Source organism: Odocoileus virginianus, chromosome 24 (genome assembly GCF_023699985.2).
Source record: "Odocoileus virginianus isolate 20LAN1187 ecotype Illinois chromosome 24, Ovbor_1.2, whole genome shotgun sequence".
Taxonomy (NCBI): domain Eukaryota; kingdom Metazoa; phylum Chordata; class Mammalia; order Artiodactyla; family Cervidae; genus Odocoileus; species Odocoileus virginianus.
The window spans coordinates 25300905-25323086 of record NC_069697.1 but is presented as its reverse complement, the minus strand read 5'-3'; the positions used below and the strand labels follow the sequence as shown (position 1 = coordinate 25323086).

At 50.0% G+C, this 22182-nt stretch overlaps 1 protein-coding gene across 1 annotated transcript; it reads right to left on the bottom strand.

Annotated features, from left to right (window-relative positions):
- Window positions 1–5613: 5613 nt before the first annotated feature.
- KRT82 (keratin 82) lies at window positions 5614–19138 on the bottom strand. Its single transcript, XM_020914873.2, has 9 exons — window positions 18734–19138; window positions 16910–17118; window positions 14252–14312; window positions 13570–13665; window positions 13038–13202; window positions 10111–10236; window positions 8105–8325; window positions 7863–7894; window positions 5614–6898 (listed from the first exon to the last, which is right to left on the bottom strand). Exons 1-9 carry the CDS (start codon window positions 19136–19138, stop codon window positions 6684–6686), a joined length of 1530 nt encoding a protein of 509 aa, XP_020770532.2. The 3' UTR covers window positions 5614–6683.
- Between the last annotated feature and the right edge of the window lie 3044 nt (window positions 19139–22182).

Genomic DNA, 22182 nt, shown 5'->3' with positions numbered 1-22182 from the left:
CTTCTGTGCCCCACACATGTATTTTGATCAACATCTCTATTTGGATATCAATTATGTATCTCAAATTTAATCCATCCAAAACTGTTCTCCCGATTGCTTGTTCCTGTGAAATACATTCTACTTGCTAGGCGTGCTATCTCTGTACTGGCTCAGGCCAGAAACCTGGGAGCCAGCCTTTGTTTGTCAGCTTTTTCCATATCCCACATTCAGTCCACTGGCAAGTCCTACCTTCAAAATATACCTGGACGTTTACTACTGCTCACCACACCATTGTTCCCATATTTGTCCAAGTTCACCACTCCTCACAGGGTGTGTTGAAGTATCCTTCCAGCTAGTCATCCTGCTTCCTCCTGTGCCCTCTCTGTCTTTCCTTAACACCATACTCAAAGTGGTCCCTTAAAAACAAAACATGTCAGATCATGCCATGTCTAAGTTCAAAATCCAGAGTAAATGCCATACAGGACCCTACATAGTCTTCCCTCCTCTTTCACTGACCTCTCTTCCCTCTATCTGCCCTTTACTCACTCTGCTCCAGCCACTCCGTCTGCCTGTATGTCCATCAAACAGGTAGGAAGGCTCCTGCTCAGACACTTTTCTCATTTACTGTTTTTTATTTGTGCTGGGAAATCTTTTTTCCTCAAATGGCCGCATGGCCAGGTCCCTCAACTCTCCCAGGTCTTTGCTCATAGGTCCCTTCTCTTTAAATTCCCCTCCTCCACGTACTCTCCACCCTCTCTGCCTGCTTCCTCCTCTCCTTAGGAGTTCTCACCATCCGAGGTCCTTGCCTGCAAGGATTTGCCTGTTTAACATCATCATCTCAGGCTATAACATAAGCTCCAGGAGGCAGGCACTGTTGTGTGTGTGTGTGTTTTCTTCTCTTCATCCCTGCTTAGGAGAGTGGAGGCACGTGGTAGGCAGGCTATATGTTTTTGTTGAATGAATGGAGACACTGCAAAGATTAAAAGCAGGAGGAAAAAGGAGAGAGGACAGGGGGTAAAATTTTATTATCACTGTGCAAACACTCACCCTCCTTGGGACATAAATGACTTGGGGAAATTATCTAACTTCTCTGGCCTCAGTTTCCTCATCTGTAACATGGAATTATACCTACTGCATAGTATGTGAAGGTTACATGTGGAAATGCTTGGGTGGGGTGAACGTTGTGTGGAGCCTCGTGTGATTATCCATCTCTCTCCTCTCTTCATCCCCTTCTTTTCGTCTCTGCCTCTTCCCCCCTTTTTTTGCCTCCCTTCACCTGTAAGCTGTCATTCCTGTTGTGGTCCAGCACCCGACCTCATTCCAGCTCCAGTGGTTATGGCATCATTACCCCACCAGACATTCCTGGGGCTGACCCGCATCTCAGTTTCCTTCAACCCTAACAGCCGGGGCGGGATGGGGGTAATTGAAACTGGTCACGCATGACCCCTGTTCTGAGATGAGCTGTCACCATTAGCAGTTTATAGTTCTGAGGCATTATTTCGCCAGACAATGCAAAATACAGTCCTCAGCCATTTTTAAAGGGTAGCAGGTGGGGAGAGGGGAGGAGTCGCCCTGGAAACTCTGGGCTGGGGCTTTTGCTGCTCTGACAGTTTCTTCTTCCTGTTGAGAGTCAGTCTGGATGTAATCCTGAGATCTGCTGGCTGAGCTAGTGTAGATGGATTGCTGGCTCATCTTGATGCTAATTGCTCTGGGAGGAGGGGGGACTGCTGATGAGGGAGGGGACCATGCTGGTTGGCTGGGTGGGGCCTGGGAACCCTGGCTGCTCTGTGTGTGTGTTTGCATGCCTGTGGGTGGGGAGGAGGGTGACAGGGAAATCCCAGAGGATGAGATGACTTTCTAAAGCCACCGCCTCCTTCAGAGTGTTTCCATTCTGCCTGGGGACAAGTCTGCGCTGGAGAGAGACACTCAATGGGAGGTGTTCATGCTGAGACCTGCCCCAGTGGGAAGGGAGACTCAGGAGTCTCCCTCAAGAAAGAGGGGGCGATGGGAAGGAGCCAAGGCCCTCTAGCCCTCTGCCCTGTCAGGTCAATGGTGCTGGGATAGAATTTAAACACCTCTCAGGAGAGACAAACCACCCCTCTTACTCGAGCCCATCCCCACCCTTTCAAACAGGATGGTTTTTCTTTTTTTTTCAGGTTTAGCCCAAATTCCTCACTTGCCCACACAGTGTCAGGGTGAAATGATGCTCTTTGTTGGCATGCAAGTCAGTCCACAACAAAAAACCTTCACTGGGTGCTGATATGAGCCTGGCATCGAGCTAGGTGTGGGGATGCCGGCCAGCTGGGTGCAGCCCTCTTCCTTCTACCAGACACAGTGATCCTAGGTCCCCTCCTCCACTTACAGGTTTCTGTGGCCATTTCCCCCAATCCAAGCCCCAGGGGGAGAGTGGCAGTAGTGTCTCCCTGGCACCCCTGGTGGGACCAGGATGAGGAGGGGACCCAGGGAACCCAGAGTGTGGGGCAGAGCACGCCTGAGGGAGGGGGCAGTGGGGCAAGGAAGGGTCTCCCCGGGGTAAAAGGAGCAAGAATACGGGAGACATTCTGGGGAGACAAACAAAAACAAGGAACTTCATTCCAGGTCCTCCACCCAGGCCTCTTTGGACTGTTCCCCACCTGTCCTGGCGGGGGCGCTCTGGGAAGGGCAGTGATTTGAACTCCCGAGACCGAGTGGAATGCAGGGAGGCTCTGGCTTCAGCAGACATCTCTCCCTTCCTCCGGAGGGCAGGGCGGGGGCCTAATTCTCCCTGTATCCCTGCACCTGGCACAGGGCGGGTCCTGGGAGAAGCTCGGGAGGTGTTTGCCCAGCTGATGGAGTGAAATTCTGGGGCACCACCAGGAGGCACTTTCTTCCCGCCTGCCTAGTGTCACCTCCTCTCTGGGGAGAAGAGGAGAGTGAGGATTCAACTGCACATCACTGAGGGGGATCTCCTGGGGGGAGCTCTGAAGGGGCATGCTGGGGCCTCTAGCTTATGTCCGGGACAGGGCCACCCTGGGATGGGAATTCCCACAGGGATGGTCACCAGGCTGGAGCCCACCTCTCTGTGAAGGTGGAGGAATCTTCTGTTCTCCTCCTTTACTCCACTGGGGTGTGGATAGTCGTCTGTGGGACAGAGGTGGCCTATTGTCATCTCTGTTTTTGCTGACTCCAGGCTGGAGTGTCTCTGTAGTTTTCAGAGCTTTGGGTTTTTAATCAGCAAGCATCTTACTGGCTCTAGGGCAGGTCCAGGGCGACAAGGCTTCAAGTGGGAATGGAGTCCGTGAGGCCCTTGTTGTCCTATCTCCTCTCTTTCCCTAGGTGTGGATGTGCGTCCCTGAAGTCACCGGCTCTCACCCGCCTGACTCTGCGTGTGCCCTGACTCACGGTTGCTGATCCCTCAGCCTTGAACCCCCCTCCCTACACCCCACCCTGATGCCACGGGCTTCCTTGCTTCCTCTCAGTTTTGCTGGCTTTTGGGGTCCAGCTTACCTGCCCCTCCTCAGGGGACCTACCCGAGGCCTGTGACTAAGGTGGGACCCTCAGTTCTGTCCTCTTTCGCAACAAGCCTGACATCTATAATTTCATGTCTAAGTCTGTACCCTCAAGTAGGCTGTAAGCCCCAGAGGCCTGGATTGGAGCCAGGGCTCCATTTTTTAAAGACAGTTTTTTTAAGATATAATTCATGGATCATATAATTCACTCATTTAAAATGTACAAGTCAATGGTTTTAGTATATTCCCAGATAAATGCAACCAACACCGTAGTCTATTTTAGAATATTTTCATCACCTCCAAAGAAAGCTTTGTCTGTCACCCTCACCCCATCTTCTCGTTCCTCCAGGCCTAGGCAACCACTAATATGCCTTCTGGCCCTATAGGTTTTCCTAATCTGGAATTTCATATGAACGGAATCAGACTATCTGGTTTCTGTGTCTGATTTCTTTATCTACCTTATGTTTTCAAGGTTCATCCATGTTGTTGCACATATTAGCACTTCACTCCTTTTTATGGCCAAATATTATTCCACTGTATGGATAGATCACATTTTGATCATCCATTAGTCCATTGATGGACATTTAGGTTGTTTTCACCTCTTGGGGATTGTGAATAGTGCTGCTGTGAACATTCATGTATGAGTTTTTATGTGGCCATGTTTTTTTGTTTTTAAATTTTTACTGGCTTGTAGTTGCTTTGCAGTGTTGTGTTAGTTCCTACTGTACAACAAAGAAATCAGCGAATGTGTCCATATATCTCCTCTTTTGAAAATTTTGTTCTTATTTAGGCCACCACAGAGCACTGCGTAGAGTTCCTTGTATGCAGTAGGTTCTCACTAGTTATCTGTTTTATACATAGTATCAGTAGTGTATATGTCAATCCCAGTCTCCCAAGTCATTCTGCCTCCCCTCTCCTCCCTTGGTGTCCATACATATGTCCTGTGTGTGTTTTCATTTCTCTTGGGTATCTACCTAGGAGCGGAATTGCTGGGTCACGTGGTTGCTCTAATGTTTAACATTTTGAGGAATTACCAGACTGTTTTCCATAGTTTACAGCCCCTACTGTGGGCTCTAGGTACCATGTCTTCTGTCCCTACAGGTAGGTACCATGTCTATTGTCCCTACTGGGGCTGCCCTGTTCACCACTGTGACACCAGCCGCTGGGTGGCCTGACCCATAGCAGGTGCTTAATAATTACATTGGGTGAATGAAAACTGAGTGGATGGGTCCTTTGGAATAAGATGCCCATAAATCAGTAACCCTTGTCTCTTCAAACCCTGTCCTTGCAGTCTTCTCTGTGAACCTCTCTCTGACCCCCTTGACTGGCATAATTACCAGTTGCTTTTTCTTGTCACTTCCAACCTCTCTGGCTATCACTACTTATGACTCCCCTCTGAGGCTGAGTCCCCTCCAGGGTTCCGAGGGTGTTATAGTCACCTCTCTATCACCAGCTCCTAATGCAGGGCTTGGCACAGAAGAGATGCGCTGTGAGACAGGCTGTGGGGTAAGGAAGTGCTCAGGAGAAGGGAGCACGGGGGGGACATCTATGGTGGGGGGATTGTTACAGGGGTCAGTGAGGCAACATGGAGGGTATCAGGGCCCCTCTGAGGGTGGAACTGCTGCCACCAAGTCTCAACTCCAGGTCTTGGGGCCGCAGAGAGGGAGAGGAGCCTCGAGGATGCCCCTCGCTAGCCAGGCTGCTACATATCTTCCCTGCCAGCCCCAGGCCTGAATCTGTCCTGCACCGAAGGTAGATGTGGTACACATAGTCCCGGCTGCGGAGGCAGAGCCTCCAGGCCCGGAGGCTGCTGAGTACAGACATGGTATGAGGGGCCATGGACTTTCTCTAGGACATATGCAGGGGACCATGTGGTGAGGAGGCCTGTGGGGAATAAGACCATGGTTTTCAACATGGGAAGTGACTTGTAAACTCTTGTGGTATGATGTGCAGGCTTTAAGTATAATTTGTATGGCTCCACACCTGCTCCACAGGCCACTTGCCAATCATTCACATGTAGTTTTCCCATTTGTATAATAACCTCTGTTTCTACTTCCAATGCCCCCAGCTGGCCCCCAGGCCCCCAGAGCTGTTCCTCAGTTTCCCGTCAACCTCACTATCCTCAGAGCAGGGTGAACAATCCTGATTCCTGTAGCCTGGGGACAGTTTATTGGGAATAGACAAGCCCAGAGGCTCATGGCAGAAACGTGGATCCCTGGGAGGGCAGGAGGCAGCACTATTGGGACGGGGAGTGCTCTAGGGAGGTGAGGTCAGTTCAGTACCTTCTCCTCCCTCACAGCGCTGAGGCAGAGCCTCCAAGTCTGCTGAGGCAGCCCCTTATCACTGTAGCAAGGAAAACATGTTCACATCAGACCCAACGCAAGAGGAACTCAAGGGAGAGGGAGCTGGCAGGGGGTGGCTATGTACAAAAGGTGCGGGCATGCCTGATTCCATTGAACGAATAATGTCAGCTCTTGATTGTCCCTTTGTTTTAGGCATTTCTTTGCCATCAGCTGCCAATATCAGCTCAGGAAAGAGATGTATTTTTATAGGGCCAGTTCAGTACAGCTGAGCCGGTAAATCTATTGCCCAAAGACCACCTCTTGATTCTGTGTGCTGAGAGCAACATTGACAGATTCTAAGTGATCCTGAAATCCTGGCATTTGTCTTAGGAATTTGGGATGGGATTTTGGGGTGTCTCCTTTTGATATTTGCAATAGTGCATGTATTAGGTGGGTGCTAGAAGGAGTTCACTTTTCTCAGGTTCATGAGAGTCCAAAGTAAGAGAGGAGGAGAATGTCTGGGGGTGAGGGGAGGCAGAATTTGTGTGGCAAGTTCCATGGGATGATCCACAAAGCAGAACTGTGATGTGCCCCTTTGACCTCCTGGGGAAGAGAAGTGTTAGAGGGCCATTGCCATTTTCTTGGCCACACTAGAGCCAGACTGTCAGCAGTCCAGGGAGACGGGAGATGTGTTTTCTTCCTTTGTACCCTACCCTCACCCGAGGGCCTCGCTCAGGATCTGCACACAGCTAGGTGAAAAGAGACTCTCGAAGATACAAGGGGCAGCTCCCAGTGAAAACCCAAGGGGAATCTTCGATCAGTAGAGAAAGGTGGAATCTTGGAACAGCCTTGTCTTGAACCCTGGTTGTGGGGGACAACATCCCAGCCTGGAGCTTGTGCCCTATCCCCTGGGCTACTAACTTCTGGGGCTGTACTAACACTTGTGGCAGGAGGAGCTGCCCCCAGCCCCTAGCTTCACACTGGAGCTCCGCCTGTTCCCACAGACGAGGAGCCCCTCGTAGATTTCACCAGTGCCCACGATGCCGCAGCCCCCACTGCTCTTGAGGACACTGGTGCTCCCTGGACAGTACACAGGCGTGCTGACCACACATGGCTCGTAGAGGATGGCACCTTTGGAGCTGCTCACAGCTGTGGGAACAGGAAGGGATGTTCAGGGCCCTGCCAGGCCAAGCCCCCACCCCCCTCGCTCCGCACCTGCTGTCGTCATGTCTAAGGACACCCCCATCCCAGTTACCAACTTCCAAGTTTCCTATTGTTTAGTTGCTCAGTCATGTCCAACTCTTCTGTGACCCCATGACTATAGCCTGCTAGGCTCCTCTGTCCATGGGATTTTCCAGGCAAGAATACTGGAATGGGTTGCCATTTCCTTCTCCAGGGGATCTTCCTGACCCAGCGATCGAACCTTGTGTGAGGAGTCACTTGTGTCTCCTGCACTGGCAGGCAGATACTTTACCACTGAGCCACCGGGGAAGCCCAAGTCTCCCATTCCAGTCACATAAAGTGATTAGCAGTTCCCCATGTGTCCTTCCTCTTGCCCCAGAGCCCTGTCTTCTGCTTTACCCTCTCTTTCTATTTGTCTGCATGCGTGCGTGCATGCTAAGTTGCTTCAGTCGTGTCTGACTCTTTGTGATCCTGTGGACCATAGCCCACCAGGCTCCTCTGTCCATGGAATTCTCCAGGCAAGAATACTGGAGTAGGTTGCCATGCCCTCCCCCAGGGGATCTTCCTGACCCAAGGATCAAAACTTTGTCTCAGGCGTTTCCTGCCTTGGCAGGTGGGTTCTTTACCCCTATCATCACCTGGGAAGCTCCCTATTTGTCTGCTTCAAGTCTTGTTTCTCCAGGAAAACATCCTCTTGTCTATATGGTGCCTGGCACCACACTGGTGGTGTCTGCTCCTGATTCTGACTCCCATAGGCCTGGGTAGCCCTGAGGGAGAGCCTCTCCATCCATCAGGAGCTCTTTTCTTTAGAGTGAGAGAGACAAGCTGAGGTTTGGGCATGGGGCAATGTGGTCTATGTTTGAGTGTGGTCTATGTTTGGCTGAATCAGTTCCCAAGATCCCAGAGCCCCTGCGGAGTGCTCAGTACTCACAGATATTCACAGGTCCAACACCTTCACACAGCCTGGAGGTGAGAGGGAAAGGAGACACAAAGGAACTGCATCAGACAATGAGAAAAACACGGCAGCCCCTCCTCCTGCCCGCACCAGGGACCCTGTCAATGAGGAGGGACTGCAGACTGCATGCTGTCTCAGATTTTCCATGGATGAGCTGAGGGGTGGGCAATGGCTGTAGCAGCAATCAGAGGGCAGGAGAATAGACATCCCTGACCCACCTCTGCTCCTCGCCCTCCAGTAGGCGCCTGTAGGTGGCGATCTCGATGTCCAGGCCCAGCTTGGAGTTCATCACCTCCTGGTACTCCTTGAGCAGGCAGGCCATGTCCTGCTTGGCCTTCTGCAGGGCCTCCTCCAGTCCGGCCAGCTTGCACTTGGCATCATTGAGGGCTGCCTCGCCCTGCTGCTCCGCCTGGGTCACTGCAGCCTCCAGCTTGCAGCGCTGGGGGAGAGAGCACAGAAAAGTATTGCAGGGGCCCAGGGGCCCTGGGACCCTGGGCCGACTCTCAGAAGAACAGAGAACATGGTCATTGTGAGATAATTGAAAATAACACATATTGGTCTCTTCCCCCATTTCCTGGCACAGAACTCCTCCAAACATTATAGTTCCTTAAGTGATGAGCACTCCGGGAGCATCCTTTGTCCTCATCTTTGGTCTCTGACCCTGTGTCTGACACAGAGTCCCTAAACCCCTTAGAATTTCCTGAGTGTTGACAATGTCTTTTGTTTAAATAAGGTGACTCTAGGTGGGCTCCTGGGTGGTGGCTGGTCACCAGAAAAACCAAGCCTTGATTAGAAGCTGGGAATTTTCAGCCCACCCCACCATTCTCCCAAGAGGGGAGAGCAGCTGGGAATTGAGGTGATAAATGATGATGCCGATGTGAGGAAGCCTCCATAAAATCTCAATAGTAGAGGATTCAGAGAGCCTCCAGGTTGTTGAACAGGTGGAGGTATGGGGAGAATGGCATACCTGGAGTAGGCATGGGAGCTTCGTGCCCCTCCCACACACTTTACTTTATCCACCCCTTCCACCTGGGTATTCATTTGTATTCCTTATCATATCCTTTTATAATAAACCAGTGCATGCATGGGTGCTCAGTCATATCTGACTCTTTGTGACCCCATGGACTGTATCCTGCCAGGCTCCTCTATCCATGGGGATTTTCTAGGCAAGAATACTGGAGTGGGTTGCCATTTCCTCCTCCAAGGTTATCTTCAAGACTCAGGGATTGAACCCACATCTCCTGTGTCTCTTGCCTTGGCAGATGGATTCTTTACCACTGTGCCAGCTGGGAAGCCCACAATAAACCAAAAAAGTAAACTATTTTCTTGAGTTTTGTGAGCCACTCCAGCAAATTAATTGAATCCAAGGAGGGTGGTCATGGAGACCTCCAATGTATAGCCAACTGGTCTGGAGTACAACCTGGACGTGTGATTGGTTTCTGAACTGTGGGCAGTCTTGTGGGACTTGGGGGGCAGCCCCTAACCTATGGGATCTGATGTTATCTCCAGGTAGGTAGTATCAGAAGTGAGTTCAATTGTGGAACACCCAGCTGGTGTTGCAGAGATGGCTGTGTGGAAACACTCTTCCGCGATATCTGGTGTCAGAAGTGTTGTGAGTGTGACTGTGAGAGTGAAGGAGGGACACAGAAGGAAGAGTGAGTTCTTCCTACAGTCATGGTTATGTGCCAGGTTCACATCTGCTGTGGGTATCAGCCTAGAATTGTGACATCTGGTTCCCCCAGGGATGGAGGCCAGTTCTCCTGTCTATGACACCTCAAGGAGATCTGAGAGTTTCCTCTTAGATATGCCAAGCAATTACTTTGTGGCTAATAGAGTTTAAGCATCTGCCTGGTCTTCACTAGCCTAGGAGGATAGGGTGGGTCTGATTTTATGGACTCTGCAGCATCACCTTGAATTTCAGGATCATAGAATTAGAGTCTTTGGTTGGAAGGGGGTGTGGAGGACATCTTTTCTATACTCCCACCTCATAAGGCATTTTTGCTATTTCATCTTGATGAATATAGACTGCCTAGTCTCTGTTAGGGGCCTCACTGTTTCCTGACCCAGCTTATCCTGCTGTTGATCAGCTCTTCTGAAGAAAGGGCTCGCTCCCTCTCATGGGAAACAGTGCACGTTTATTCCCTCTTCCTCAGGTCCCCCAGGGAGGATGAACCTGCCCTGCACAACCAGGACCAGATGGCGGGTCAGCCTGTGGTGGCCTCACCTGGGCTTTGACATTCTCAATGTCTTGCTGCAGCCGCTGGATCAACTTGTTTATTTCCAGGATCTCGTTCTTGCGGTTGCGGAGGTTGTCACAGTGATTCCCGGCCGTCAGCTGAAGCTCATCATACTGCAGGACAGGGAGGTCAGAACCTGGGCACCCACCCTGTGGTCCCTCTCAGCCCTCATTCCCACTGTCCCCAGGATCCTCTCTCCTGACTCCCTTCGTTGGGTGCTCTGGATTCTTACATTTGTTATGTTTCCCCAGCCCCTTTCCAATTCTGGTCCTTTTCTGGGCTGCTGCTTATTCCCTTCTCACCTCCCAGCCCTGGACCTTCAAGCTTATTAAATTCTCCCCTAAGCTCCAAGCACCCTTCCTCTCTGTTTCGTGATTCTGTGTCTCATCCTTTTCTCTCTGCCCTGGAATTTCCCTCCCTTTTGCTCCATCTGTGCTCTGGACCTTGGAGGGGGTTTATGCCCTCACCCTGGGGTACCTAACAGACCAAGAACTGAGAACACAGAACACCTGCCCCCTCAGGGTAGACATATTTGTATGTTCTCCCTCAAAACCATTGGAAACAAAATTCAATGTTACTTCCTATCTTGGCTTAACACTTTTTTTAAACCTCTGCACATAAAATCTAATTTCATAATAGTGAATTATAGATTACATCGATAGATTTTTAAAAGTTAGCCAACTGTATGCTTTCTGCATATAATGGATAGGAGTGTTTTGCATAGAAAATGCAAAACTAGATAAGCATAAGTCACCCTCTTTGGTTATTGTGAAAAAACTGGTAGTTGCCAAATCACTATCCATACTTCTTTTCCTCAAACAGAACCCCAGATAAAAGAATATTTCTCAGCTTTCTCTTCAATGAGGTGTAGACTGTTGCAGGATAGGGCTTTTAGGAAAGCTGTTTAAAGTCAGGGATGAAACAGATCACCAGCCCAGGTTGGATGCATGAGACAAGTGCTCGGGCCTGGTGCACTGGGAAGACCCAGAGGGATTGGGTAGAGAGGGAGGTGGGAGGGGGGATCGGGATGGGGAATACATGTAAATCCAAGGCTGATTCATGTCAATGTATGACAAAAATTTTGACAATTTATGACAAAAAAAAACTACAATATTGTAAAATAATTAGCCTCAAACTAATAAAAATAAATGAAAAAAAAAGTCAGGGATGATTCAACTGGCATGTTCCTTTTGCCCTCTCTTCTTCCTTCTGCTTGGAATGGACATGTGAGATTGGTGGTATTGAAGCCATCTTAGGGCATGAGGATACCATGAGGATTAACAGTCTTAACAGGATGGCAGAATAGCAAGTTCAAAGGAGCCTGTGTTTTTGATGGTAACTTGGGGTCATCTATGGCAGTCTATTTCTGTACTTCAAGTTATTTGAGAAAAAAATAAAAAATGAAATTTGTTTTAACTATTATTATTATTATTTAAAATTTCTGATCTTCACAGCCAAGCACAATTGATAAATAATAGAGTTATCATTTTGGTTCTAACTTAGAAGGATGGGTAATTAAGATTGCTTTCCTTAAGGCCTGACGGGTGGCCCAGGAGAGCAATCAGAAAAGGAGCCCGCTGGAATGAGACCTGGCCGTGGCTGGGCCACAGACTGACTTACAGGGAGCTGACCCCAGGCTGGGGTTTGATACTTTGATACCTTGAAAAACCCAGGCTGGGTTTTTCTTCATGGATATGCAGAAAAAGGACAGAGCATTTCTTGGGACATTTCCTGAAAATTGGTATCCACGGCCTTCAGAAAAATGTCTAAAACATTCAGGGAAGCTCTTCAGATTGCTGTGATCTAGCTGTGCCTCCAGCCCCTTATCCTTCATGGTGCTTCACACTGAGGACACCTCCCTTTCATGCTTCTTTGGCCTGCTCCTGCTGGCTCTCAGCTAGACACCCTTACTCCATGCTCTGCATATGGAAATCATACTTGGCTTCCAAGATCCAGATCAAATGCCAGTGCTCCTGTTTTTCCATACACAATTTGTTACTTCCAGCATCCTCATACTGTACCCTTGGCCTATGGCTCTACCTTAGTGGTCACTTCATGCTATCTCGTATATCCTTCTGGCTGTTTACACCTCTCTCTCCCATGGACTGTAACTTCCTTGAGGATGGGAATAGTCTGACTCTTAGTATCCTCATGGTTCTACACACCCCACTAAGGCCCTCCTTCCCTGGCCATCCTGTTAAAAACCAAATTCCCACCACATTCCCTGTGCTTCACCCTGATTTATTTTTTTCCATAGCACATGTCCATCTAACATAGATACACTATACTTATATGTCCTGTTTGCCTGTCCTGCCCCTGCCTCTGGAAAATGAAAGTGACATAGAGGCAGGGATTATTGTTCTGTTTCCTGTTGGATCTCCAGCATCTAGAATGCTGCTTGGCACATGATGAATGTGAAATAAGCGGATGAATAAATGAGTGAGTGAATGAATGAATGAATGGTACCTTTCATAGATGGGGTAGGTGAGACTGAGATGATAGTATCTGTTAAGTCAGACTGCCCTTGGGGGCACAACTGCCCTCCCAGCAAGCCCCTAATTACCCAAGTCTGGGGCCACCTTAATCACAGTTTCTGCTCCACCATTAGTAGCCATTCCATGCCATTAGCCTCCTCCCACACCCGGAAACTCTGAGCCCACTTTGCCATCACTGTCAATTACTATTCCTTGAATGCTACTTAGGGAAGCACTTCCTGTGAGTCTATGAGTGTATAAAGCTGGGGAGCTCTGATGAACAGGTCTGGGCTGTCTGTGGGGTCTCTCCCACACTCATGGGGACTTGGCCTGAGGCTTGGTCGAAACAACAGAGGCTGGTGTGGCATGGCTCACATTTTCTCTCCTGATTGCTGAAGGAGAGTGGTTCTGGGGTCTCCCAGGCCCTGCCCAAGACTCACCCGGCTCTGGTACCAGGCCTCTGCTTCGGCTTTGCTGCGGTTGGCAATTTCGTCATACTGGGCCTTGATCTGGGCAACGATGCCATCCGTGTCCAGCTCCCGGCTATTGTCCATCTTCACAGTGACCGAGGTCTCTGAGATCTGAGACTGGAGCAGGTTCGTCTCCTGGGGGTGGGGGCCCCGGGTAAGAATGGGTGAGCTCTTTGAACATAAACTTGGCAAGGGAGAGGGGGAGAAATGAGGACACCCAGCTCTGACATTCCCATGGCAGATTTGCCTAGCTGTCCCAGCCTTCCATCACCGACCTGCTCCAGTCCCCACCCTCCAGTTGCACTGAGACCCAAGAGCCAAGGCGTGGGCCCTCTGACTTCTGGGAGTCTCTCTGCCTGAGACCCAGCTGTTCCACATTGGCTTCTTCACTTGCCCACTTTTAAGCCACAGATGTACCCACAGGGCAGGAGCTTTCCCCGCCCATCATCCCTCCAGAACCGGCCCCTGGCGGACCACCTGTGGGCAGCATGGCTGCAGGTACCTCGGTATACAGGGTTTTCAGGAAGTCGATCTCATGGATCAGAGCTTCCACATTGATCTCCAGGTCAGAATTTATCAGGAAGGCCGTGTCCACATCCTGCAGCCAGGAAAGTGACAGTCATGACCTGGGGCCACCCCTCTGCCAGCTGGGCCACCTCCCAGGCAAGCTGGTGGCAGGTGACAGGTGTGGGACCCACTTTCCTTACTTAGGCCCATGTGGAAGTGAAGGGGGTGACAAAGCCAAGGACCTCAGGCCTGGGCCTGGCATCCCAATGGGGAAGGATCAGAAGGGAATGACGTTAAAGGAGATGGGAGTCCATTCCTCAGAGCTCCCAGGGGCCCTGGGCAACAAAACACGTAGCTGTCTATGTGAGGGTTTGTCAGGATGGTTTTCATCTCTGGGGATTTGAGTCAGAGCTTTTGTCTTTTGATTTGGCATTTGCCACATCTTCAGCTTCTTGGGGAGGTGTAAATACAACATTCAACACCAGTTGGGCGGTGGAAGCATCAGTCACTGCCCTTCTGGGGCGGGAGGCTGGCCTTCCTCTCCCTCGGGGTCAGTGGGGCTGGCACCGGGGTCAGCAAGGTGAGCCGGCTGCAGGCCCGGTCCAGCGGGTGAGTGTCCCCAGGCCCACTAGGCCAGCTCAGAGTGCCTTCTCCCTCCGTGGGCCACCCTCCCTCACCTTCTTCAAGGCAACAAACTCATTTTCAGCACTGGGCCGCAGGGAGAGCTCCTCTTCATATCTGGTGGAAGGGGCAGGGGGAAAATGTTTTAGTCATGCTGGTGGGGTTTGGAAGGGTGTAGGCATGGGGCCTGAGAGTAGGAGCCTCTGGGGACAAGTCACAGAATGAATGCCCTAGGGAGGCACCAGGTCTGGTCCTGTTTCTGGTCACCTCTGGCCCCTTCAGCCACTCAACACAGATTTTTTTTTTTATCATAGCCTCTTATTAGCCACTTTGTAAGTTTATGTTCCACCCCAATGCCTGGTAGCCTTTTCCTGTAATGAATCATTCTCTGGGAAGTCCTTCTTTTTTTTTAATTAAAAAAATTATTTACTGGCTGTGCTGGGTCTTAATTGAGGTATGTGGGTCCTTAGTTACATCATGTGGATTTAGTTCCCTGACCAGGGATCGAACCCAAGCCCCCTGCAATGGGACATGGAGTCTTAGCCACTGAATCACCAGGGAAGTCCTTGGGAAGTCCTTCTTAAAGCTACCTTTGTTCTATCTTGCTGCTGAGGAAGCTTACTTCATCCAGTCATTTCCTCTGGGAAAATGGTGAAGAGTTGGCTGCCTGTTGCTGGCACACCTGTCTTTTCTTCTTGAAAAAATATTTATTTATTTGGTTGTGCCAGTTCTTAGTGGCAGCATGTGGTATCTTTTAGTTGCAGCATGTGGGATCTAATTTCCTGACCAGGGATTGAACCTAGGTCCCCTGCACTGGGAGCATGGAGTCCTAGCCACTGGGCCACCAGGGAAGTCCCACAGCTGTCTTTTCTGGGTTGTTCTGAGAGTTGGCTGTGGTAACTCCAAGCCCAGCTGACCCCGTGCCCCTCCTCGCCAGGAGAGCGCTGAGCCTGGCCTCTACCTGCAGCTCAATTGCAGAGGTAGCAATTACCCACTTTACCAGATCCTCAGAGGGAGCTGAACTATTTCCTCTAGGCTCCAGGGAGCTCTTCGCCCACTCACTGCACCCCAAGGCAACGGAATCAGGGTCAAGGGTTTAGTCTGGCCAGAATGACTCAGTTTGATGAGCGACATCAAACCATTAAAAGCTTCTCGGTGCTTCCTGATGCCCGAGCTTCCGTTTTCCTGCAGAACTCAGCCGCTGCACAGGCGCTGGACACTAAGCCTGCTGCCTGCGTTTCAATCCCACTCTGTCCTGCACTTGTCATGTGACATGGGTAAGTGGCTTGGCCTTTCTTGGCCTCAGTTTCATCATCTGTAGAATGAGAATATCACTGGTCCTGTCTCATAATTACAAACATCACACAAGTTAATGTCTGCAGAACACCAGGTCAGTACCTGGAACAGGGTACTGTGTGTTTGCTAATTGTGTGTTTGCTCAGCATTGGTTGAATGCTTGGTTAAAATACCATTGGTTAAATAAAATAGCATTGGTTAAAATACCATTTGGCCTCATCCTTCTCCAACAGCCCCAGTTTTAAAATTCAAAGTCCTAATCTTGAGCTGCGAAATATGTCTCCTGACCACCTTGTATCTATGAAGAAAGGATCACTCCTGCTGAGAGGGCTGATCTCGCCACACCCACAGCCTTGCCACATCTCGCCTACCCTTCTGCTTGAGTCATCCTCTCTCACTTGCACACTCTGGTCCTTCCTTCTGTCTCATCTCCTTTTCTGTGGTCTAGTCTGAACTCCTCTTTTAGAAGAAGCAACTGGAATGAAACATATCCTTCAAGGCCTTGAGCAAACTCACACCTCCTCTGGGAAGCCTTCCTGGGCTGCTTCTGCCCTCTCACTCTCTTGGGCTTCCTCTTCCGTCCTGCCTTGTACCATGCTGTAGCTGCTGGTGTGCCTACCAGGGCATCTTGCTGACTCTACCAGGACATCTTGAGGGAAAGAGCCAGACTTTTCCAACTTTATCAAACCCAAACTGCCCAGCACAGCTTCTGGCTTGGACTAGACATGTGGGTGACACCTGCAGCATGTGTGTCCCCAGCATGGCTCCACTCCACTGAACCCTCATTCTTAGCGTATTCACACTGTCTTTGGAGATGTGTCTCTCTCAGCCCTCTCCTGGCAACATGAGAGGCTCACCCAGGGCCACGAGGCAATTTATCTGGGCCTCAGCTTCTTGAAAGAAGCACTGAATCTGGATTCTTGCAGGTGATGATTTTGAGTTGGACCAGGAAGATGCAGGGTAGAATATATTAGCCTGGATGTTACAAGAGAAATGCCATGGTGGGACTTAGGAAGAAGGAACAGCAGATGTACAAGCTGGGAGGAAGGAGGGCTTGGGAATCTGTTTGGAGGCTAAGAAGTGTTCAAGATCTGTCAAGGGACTGATGGAAGATGAGGCACAACAGGTATGAGGGCGGAGCCCTGGAGCACTGGGAGCAGCAGGAGAAGACTTGTTTTACGTGAAGAGAGATAGAGCGTGGTGGGAAGGGGGATGAATACACATCTAAAATCTCAGAGCTTGTACAATGTGCCTAATGGGTCGTAAGGATGCTCTGCCTACATGATCCCACCTGACTGTGTAACCACCTAAAGGTCTACGTTTTCAGCTTCCCATTTTATAGATGGGAAGCCCAATGCCCAGATTGTTTATGTCGCTTGTCCTAGGGGCCCGGCTGGGTAGCAGTGGGGCAGACTCACTTTTTCTTGTAGCCCTCCAGCGTGTCTTGGAGGCAGTGGAACTCTGATGCCAGCCGGTCTCGGTCCCCGGTCAAGAAGTCCAGCTGCCTCCGAAGGGTGGAGATGTAGCCCTCGAAAAGGGGCTCGATGTTGTTTGAGCAGCACCTCTGTTGCTGCAGGAAGTTCCACTTGGTCTCCAGCAGCTTGTTTTTCTGTTCCAGGAACCGGACCTGCAGCCAAGAATAGGATGTCACGGGGCGGGGGCCCTGGGGGCCACAGCTGGTGAGAGTAAGTGCTGATGCTGGCAGAGGGATCCGTCTGTGCTCCAGCCTCCATCACATTGCTGCTGTCTCTCTGTCTCTCCTGCCTGGGGCAGCCTAGGGGACCCCCAGCTTCCACCAGGGGTTGTGTTGTAGTGGAAACAGGGCTGCCCCAAGAGGCCTGGGGTGGTTCCTCCTTCCAGCCCTGCCTGCCTGCCACCAGCCTTGTAACTTGGGCCGAGCCACCCAGCCCCTCAAGCTTGTTTTGCTGCCTCAAACTCCTACTTAAGATTACATAGGGAGAGCTTTGTACATCTTCATGCTAGTGGAAGCTGGTGAGGATACTGGAAATTGGGATTTCTTTAATTACAGCCCAGGGGTACTCAGGGAATAAAGCTCAAAGTTCGGTCCTAGCACTCAGTGCTACTCTGCCCCATCCCCATCCTACATGGCCAAGTCCAAACCATGTCCGTGACATGGCAGTAGGGAGAGCTGCTGGCCTACTCTTCATTTCCATGTCTTGGAGATCGAGATTAAGAGACACTGAATGAGTTGGCCGTGGTCACCCAGCTAAGCTAGTCACTGGCAGGGCACACACTGTCTCCAGTCCTCACCCTGGGATTTGCAGCTTGTGCACTGTCTCTCAAGAAAATGATAGAGAAAGTCACGTCATCTTCCTTCTGGTCAAAGGCCTGGTCACCAGAAGGCCCCCAGCCTCATAGATGGCAATGTGATGCAGCTGACGATCAGGGCTCACAGTGTTGGAATGAGTTTATAAGCAGAACTTAATGAGCTTTCAAAATAAAACTGTAAGTTTAACATTTTCCATTTACTACAAGTTCCTTTTGGGAGCACTTTTGTGAGTATTGCCTCCTTTAATTCTCCCTCCATCTCTGCCCGCTTTCCTGGGGCTGGGAGTCAGGGTCCAGGTCTCCTGACTGCCATCCCAGGACTCTGCCCTTAACTTGGGACCACCAGGAACACCAGCTTATGCCTTGGTGTGTATCCTGATCTCAAGAGCTTCCCTGGGATATAGGGACAGGCCCAGAAGCAGGCCCGAGGGGACAGGCCAGTTTGGCATCTTCCAAAGGCGGCACATCACCCTTCTCTCAAGGCTTTCAGAGCCGTGACCTGGGGGTTGAGAGATGTGAGACTTGGTCATGGCCATTTTGTGTCCATAGCTCTGACTGCTCCACCTTCTTCTTATCACAGACCTAAGCTGATGGCAAATTCCAGGGTCACAGTGCCCAAGGGTCTCCGCATTTCATGTCATCGGAAGGAAGGTCTTTCATTAAAGCCTCATCAGAAAGGGCAGGTCTCTGCCTCTGATTGCCCCAGTATCATCTCTTAAAGTCTGACCTGGAGCCCTCTTGGTGAGTTTATCAGATAACACCCACAGAGAAAGATAACATATTATAGAAAAGACAGACAAGCAGAAATGTCTGCTGCTGAGCCTGATCTAACCAGCTTTCAGTGACTAGGGGTCACGGAGCAGCCCCACCAGCAGCCCTAGGTTGTGGCTCCTGGAGCAACCACAAGGTGCTGTCTGTCTCCCAAGGCCCTGGACCCGGCACCCACCTCCTACCTTGTTGATGAAGGATGCAAAGCGGTTATTGAGACACTTGATCTGCTCCTTCTCATCCCTCTTCACCCTCTGGACAGTTGGGTCAACCTCCAGCTCGAGTGGGACCAGCAGGCTCTCATTGATGGTTACAGGGGCGATGCAGGCAGAAGACCCACAAGTGGCACCTGCTCGGTATCCAAAGCCAGGCAGGCCACACCTGGAGGCGACCCGGGGCCGCCCGAAGCCCACGTTGCACAGGCTCCGGGAGCCGAGGCAGCCCAGGGCACGGAAACTCCCACTGCCCCCAATCTGGCATGGCCCCTTGCTCACTGCATAGTGGGTGACCACCCGGGGGAGGACGGCTGAGCAGGAGCTGAAGCCCTGGCTGCCACATCTGAAGCCCTGCTGGAAGGAGCGGCACGACATGGTGGGTGTGAGAGGCAGAGAGACGGCGCCCTGGCGGGAGGACAGAAGCGAGAGTTATCGGGTGAGCTCAGCCTCCGCCCTTTTATCTGGTCAAGGATGGAGGGCTGAGCTGGGCCAAACCCCAAATCACCGTGAAATCAGGTTTATGAGCTTGGCATATTGGCAGCTACTAAGTACCAAGGTGGATAATTAGGGTAGCAGAGAGCAAAGAGTAGGAGCCAATTGTCCATGCAGGTCGGACCCATAAAAATTCTATTTGTCCTCTTCCTTGCTTACAGGGGTGATGAAAGGGGCCAACCAGACAGATATTGGGTTGGCCAAAAAGTTTGCTTGGTTTTTTCTGTAAGATGGCTCTGGTAGCGCTTAGTTGTCTTTAACTTCATTTGAAACAATTTTGTTCGATTGTATTGTGACAGCTGTCATATCAGCGTGCATTAAAAAATCTTACCAAAACTCGTGAATTTTTGTGTAGCCGTTTTAATATTGAAGATGGAACAAAAAAGTAGCATTTCAGCAAATTACACTTTATTATTTCAAGAAAGGTAAGTTCACAATTGAAATGCACGAGAGGACTTGTGTAGTGTATGGAGAAAGGGCCGTGACTGACTGAACATGTCAAAAGTGGTTTGTGAAGTTTCGTTCTGGAGACTTCTCACTGAGTGCTGCTCCATGGCCAGGTAGACCAGGTGAAGTTGATAGTGATCAAACTGAGACATTAATTGAGAAAAATCAATGTTACATCATGCAGGAGATTGCTGACATACTCAAAATAACCAAATCAAGTGATGAAAATCATTTGTACTGGCTTGGTTATATTCATTGCTTTGATGTTTGGGTTCCATATAAGTTAAGTGACAAAACCTTTTTGACCATATTTCTGCATGTGATTCTCTACTGAAATATAATGAAAATGTTCCTTTTTAAAACAAATTGTGATGGGTGATGAAAAGTGGACACTGCACGATAATGTGAAATGGAAGAGATTGTGGGCCAAGAGAAATGAACCACCACCAACCACACCAAAGGCTAGTCTTCATCAAAGATGATGATGATGTATAAATGGTGGGATTGGATGGGAGTCTTCTGTTATGAGCTCCCTCTGGAAAACCAAATGATTGATTCCAGCATGTACTGCTCCCAGTTAGACCAGCTGAAGCCAGCACTCAATGAAGAGTGTCCAGAGTCAGTCCAGAGAAAACACAAAATCTTTCATCAGGATAGTGCAAGACTATGCTTCTTTGATGACCAGGCAAAGACTGTTACAGCTTGGACAGGAAGTTCTGATTCATCTGTTGTATTCACCAGCCATTACACCTTCAGATTTCCATTTATGTCAATCTTTACAGACTTCTCTTAATGGAAAAAAATGTTAATTCCCTGGAAGAATGTAAAAGACATCTGGAACAGTTCTTTGCTTAAAAAGATAAAAAAATTTTGGGAAGATGGAATTATGAAGTCGCCTGAAAAATTGCAGAAGGTAATGGAACAAAACGGTGAATATGCTGTTCAGTAAAGTTCTTGGTGAAAATGGAAAATGTGTTCTTTATTAATACTTTTACTTAAAAACCAAAGGAACTTTTTGGCCAGCCCTATATGTTGGTTTATTCAGTTGCTTGGCCGCAAGGAAAGTTAGAGTTGGGACTTTAGGCCCTTTTGTGGGTGTGGGGCAAGGGGTATGAATTATCTACCTGGCTGTTCTGGGATGGGCTTTCCTGATAGCTCAGTTGGTAAAGAATCTGCCTGCAATGCAGGAGATTCCGATTCGATTCCTGGGTTGGGGAGATCTGCTGGAGAAGGGATAGGCCACCCACTCCAGTCTTCTTGGGCTTCCCTGGTGGCTCAGCTGGTAAAGAATCTGCCTGCAATGCGGGAGACCTGGGTTCGATCCCTGGGTTTGGAAGATCCCCTGGAGAAGGGAAAGGCTACCCACTTCAGTATTCTGGCCTGGGTCACAAAGAGTAGGACATGACCGAGCCACTTTCACTTTCACAGCTCTGGGATTAGAGGCCAAATTAGATGTGCTTGAGGATCCACTGTTTCCACAAAGCTGTTTCCATGTTTTTCTGCAGATGCTTCAGACCCAAGTACCCCTATGGGCTCCCAAGTGGTCCTAGAAGCCCCCTAGAAGAGGGAGGGAGGCTTTGGGCATGTGAGAAGCCTCCCTAAGCAGGCTGGGCCCTGGCCTTCTCAGCCCAGGTTGGGTCCTGACTGAATCAGCTACCCACTCCTCATCCTTCTAGGGCTCCTGAGATAGAAGGCTCCAGACACAGACTCTAGTCTCCAGGGTCCTGGTTAGTCCAAAGGAGGCTGCAGGGGACTCAAGAGGGGGTGACTTGTGCTTGAGGAGGGGAGAGGAATGGATGGCCTCCCTAAGACTCTCCGGGCCCCAGATGGCTGTTAGCATAACCGACGGCATCTTGACCCTTACAGTTCCTCCCGTCCTTTCCCTGACCTGACCTAGGACTGTACTGTGTGGTAAATCACTTTTTTGCCATCAAGGGCTTTGTGGTTAATAGATATTGCTTAATAATCATTGAGGCCAGGTGGCCCTATCTCTGTTAATCCTCAAGCAGTGATGACAACCTTCCCTGAAATATTCTGGGGCCCACAAGACTAGTTACCCATTCATAAACCCTGACTTAGTATTGCACATTCTGTTTCAAGCACCTACCCCTGAACCCCAAGTTAAATATAACATTATCCCTGTGGCCACTTGGTGGTGTAGAGTGCAGTTGCGAAAGCTTCCGTAACGTTGTCAGCTAGATCTTACCGTGTGAGTAAGTTACCTTGTAATAAACTGATCCATTGATTATATGAAGCTGCTTGCCTTGTTTTTTTGGCTTCAAGATACCTTCTCAGTTAGGTGGACATGTTTTGTTCCCTCCATCCTCCAACAGGCCCCCCAAGTATGTACTGATGTCAGTCATTAGGTCAGAGCTCCTTTCCCTGTCTCTGCCCTCCCCATCCTGAGCCTCCCAAGGATGGATGCTCTAACCGGAGGACATTTCTGGGAAGGGTCATTGCCCTCGGGAATTGTTCAGGTG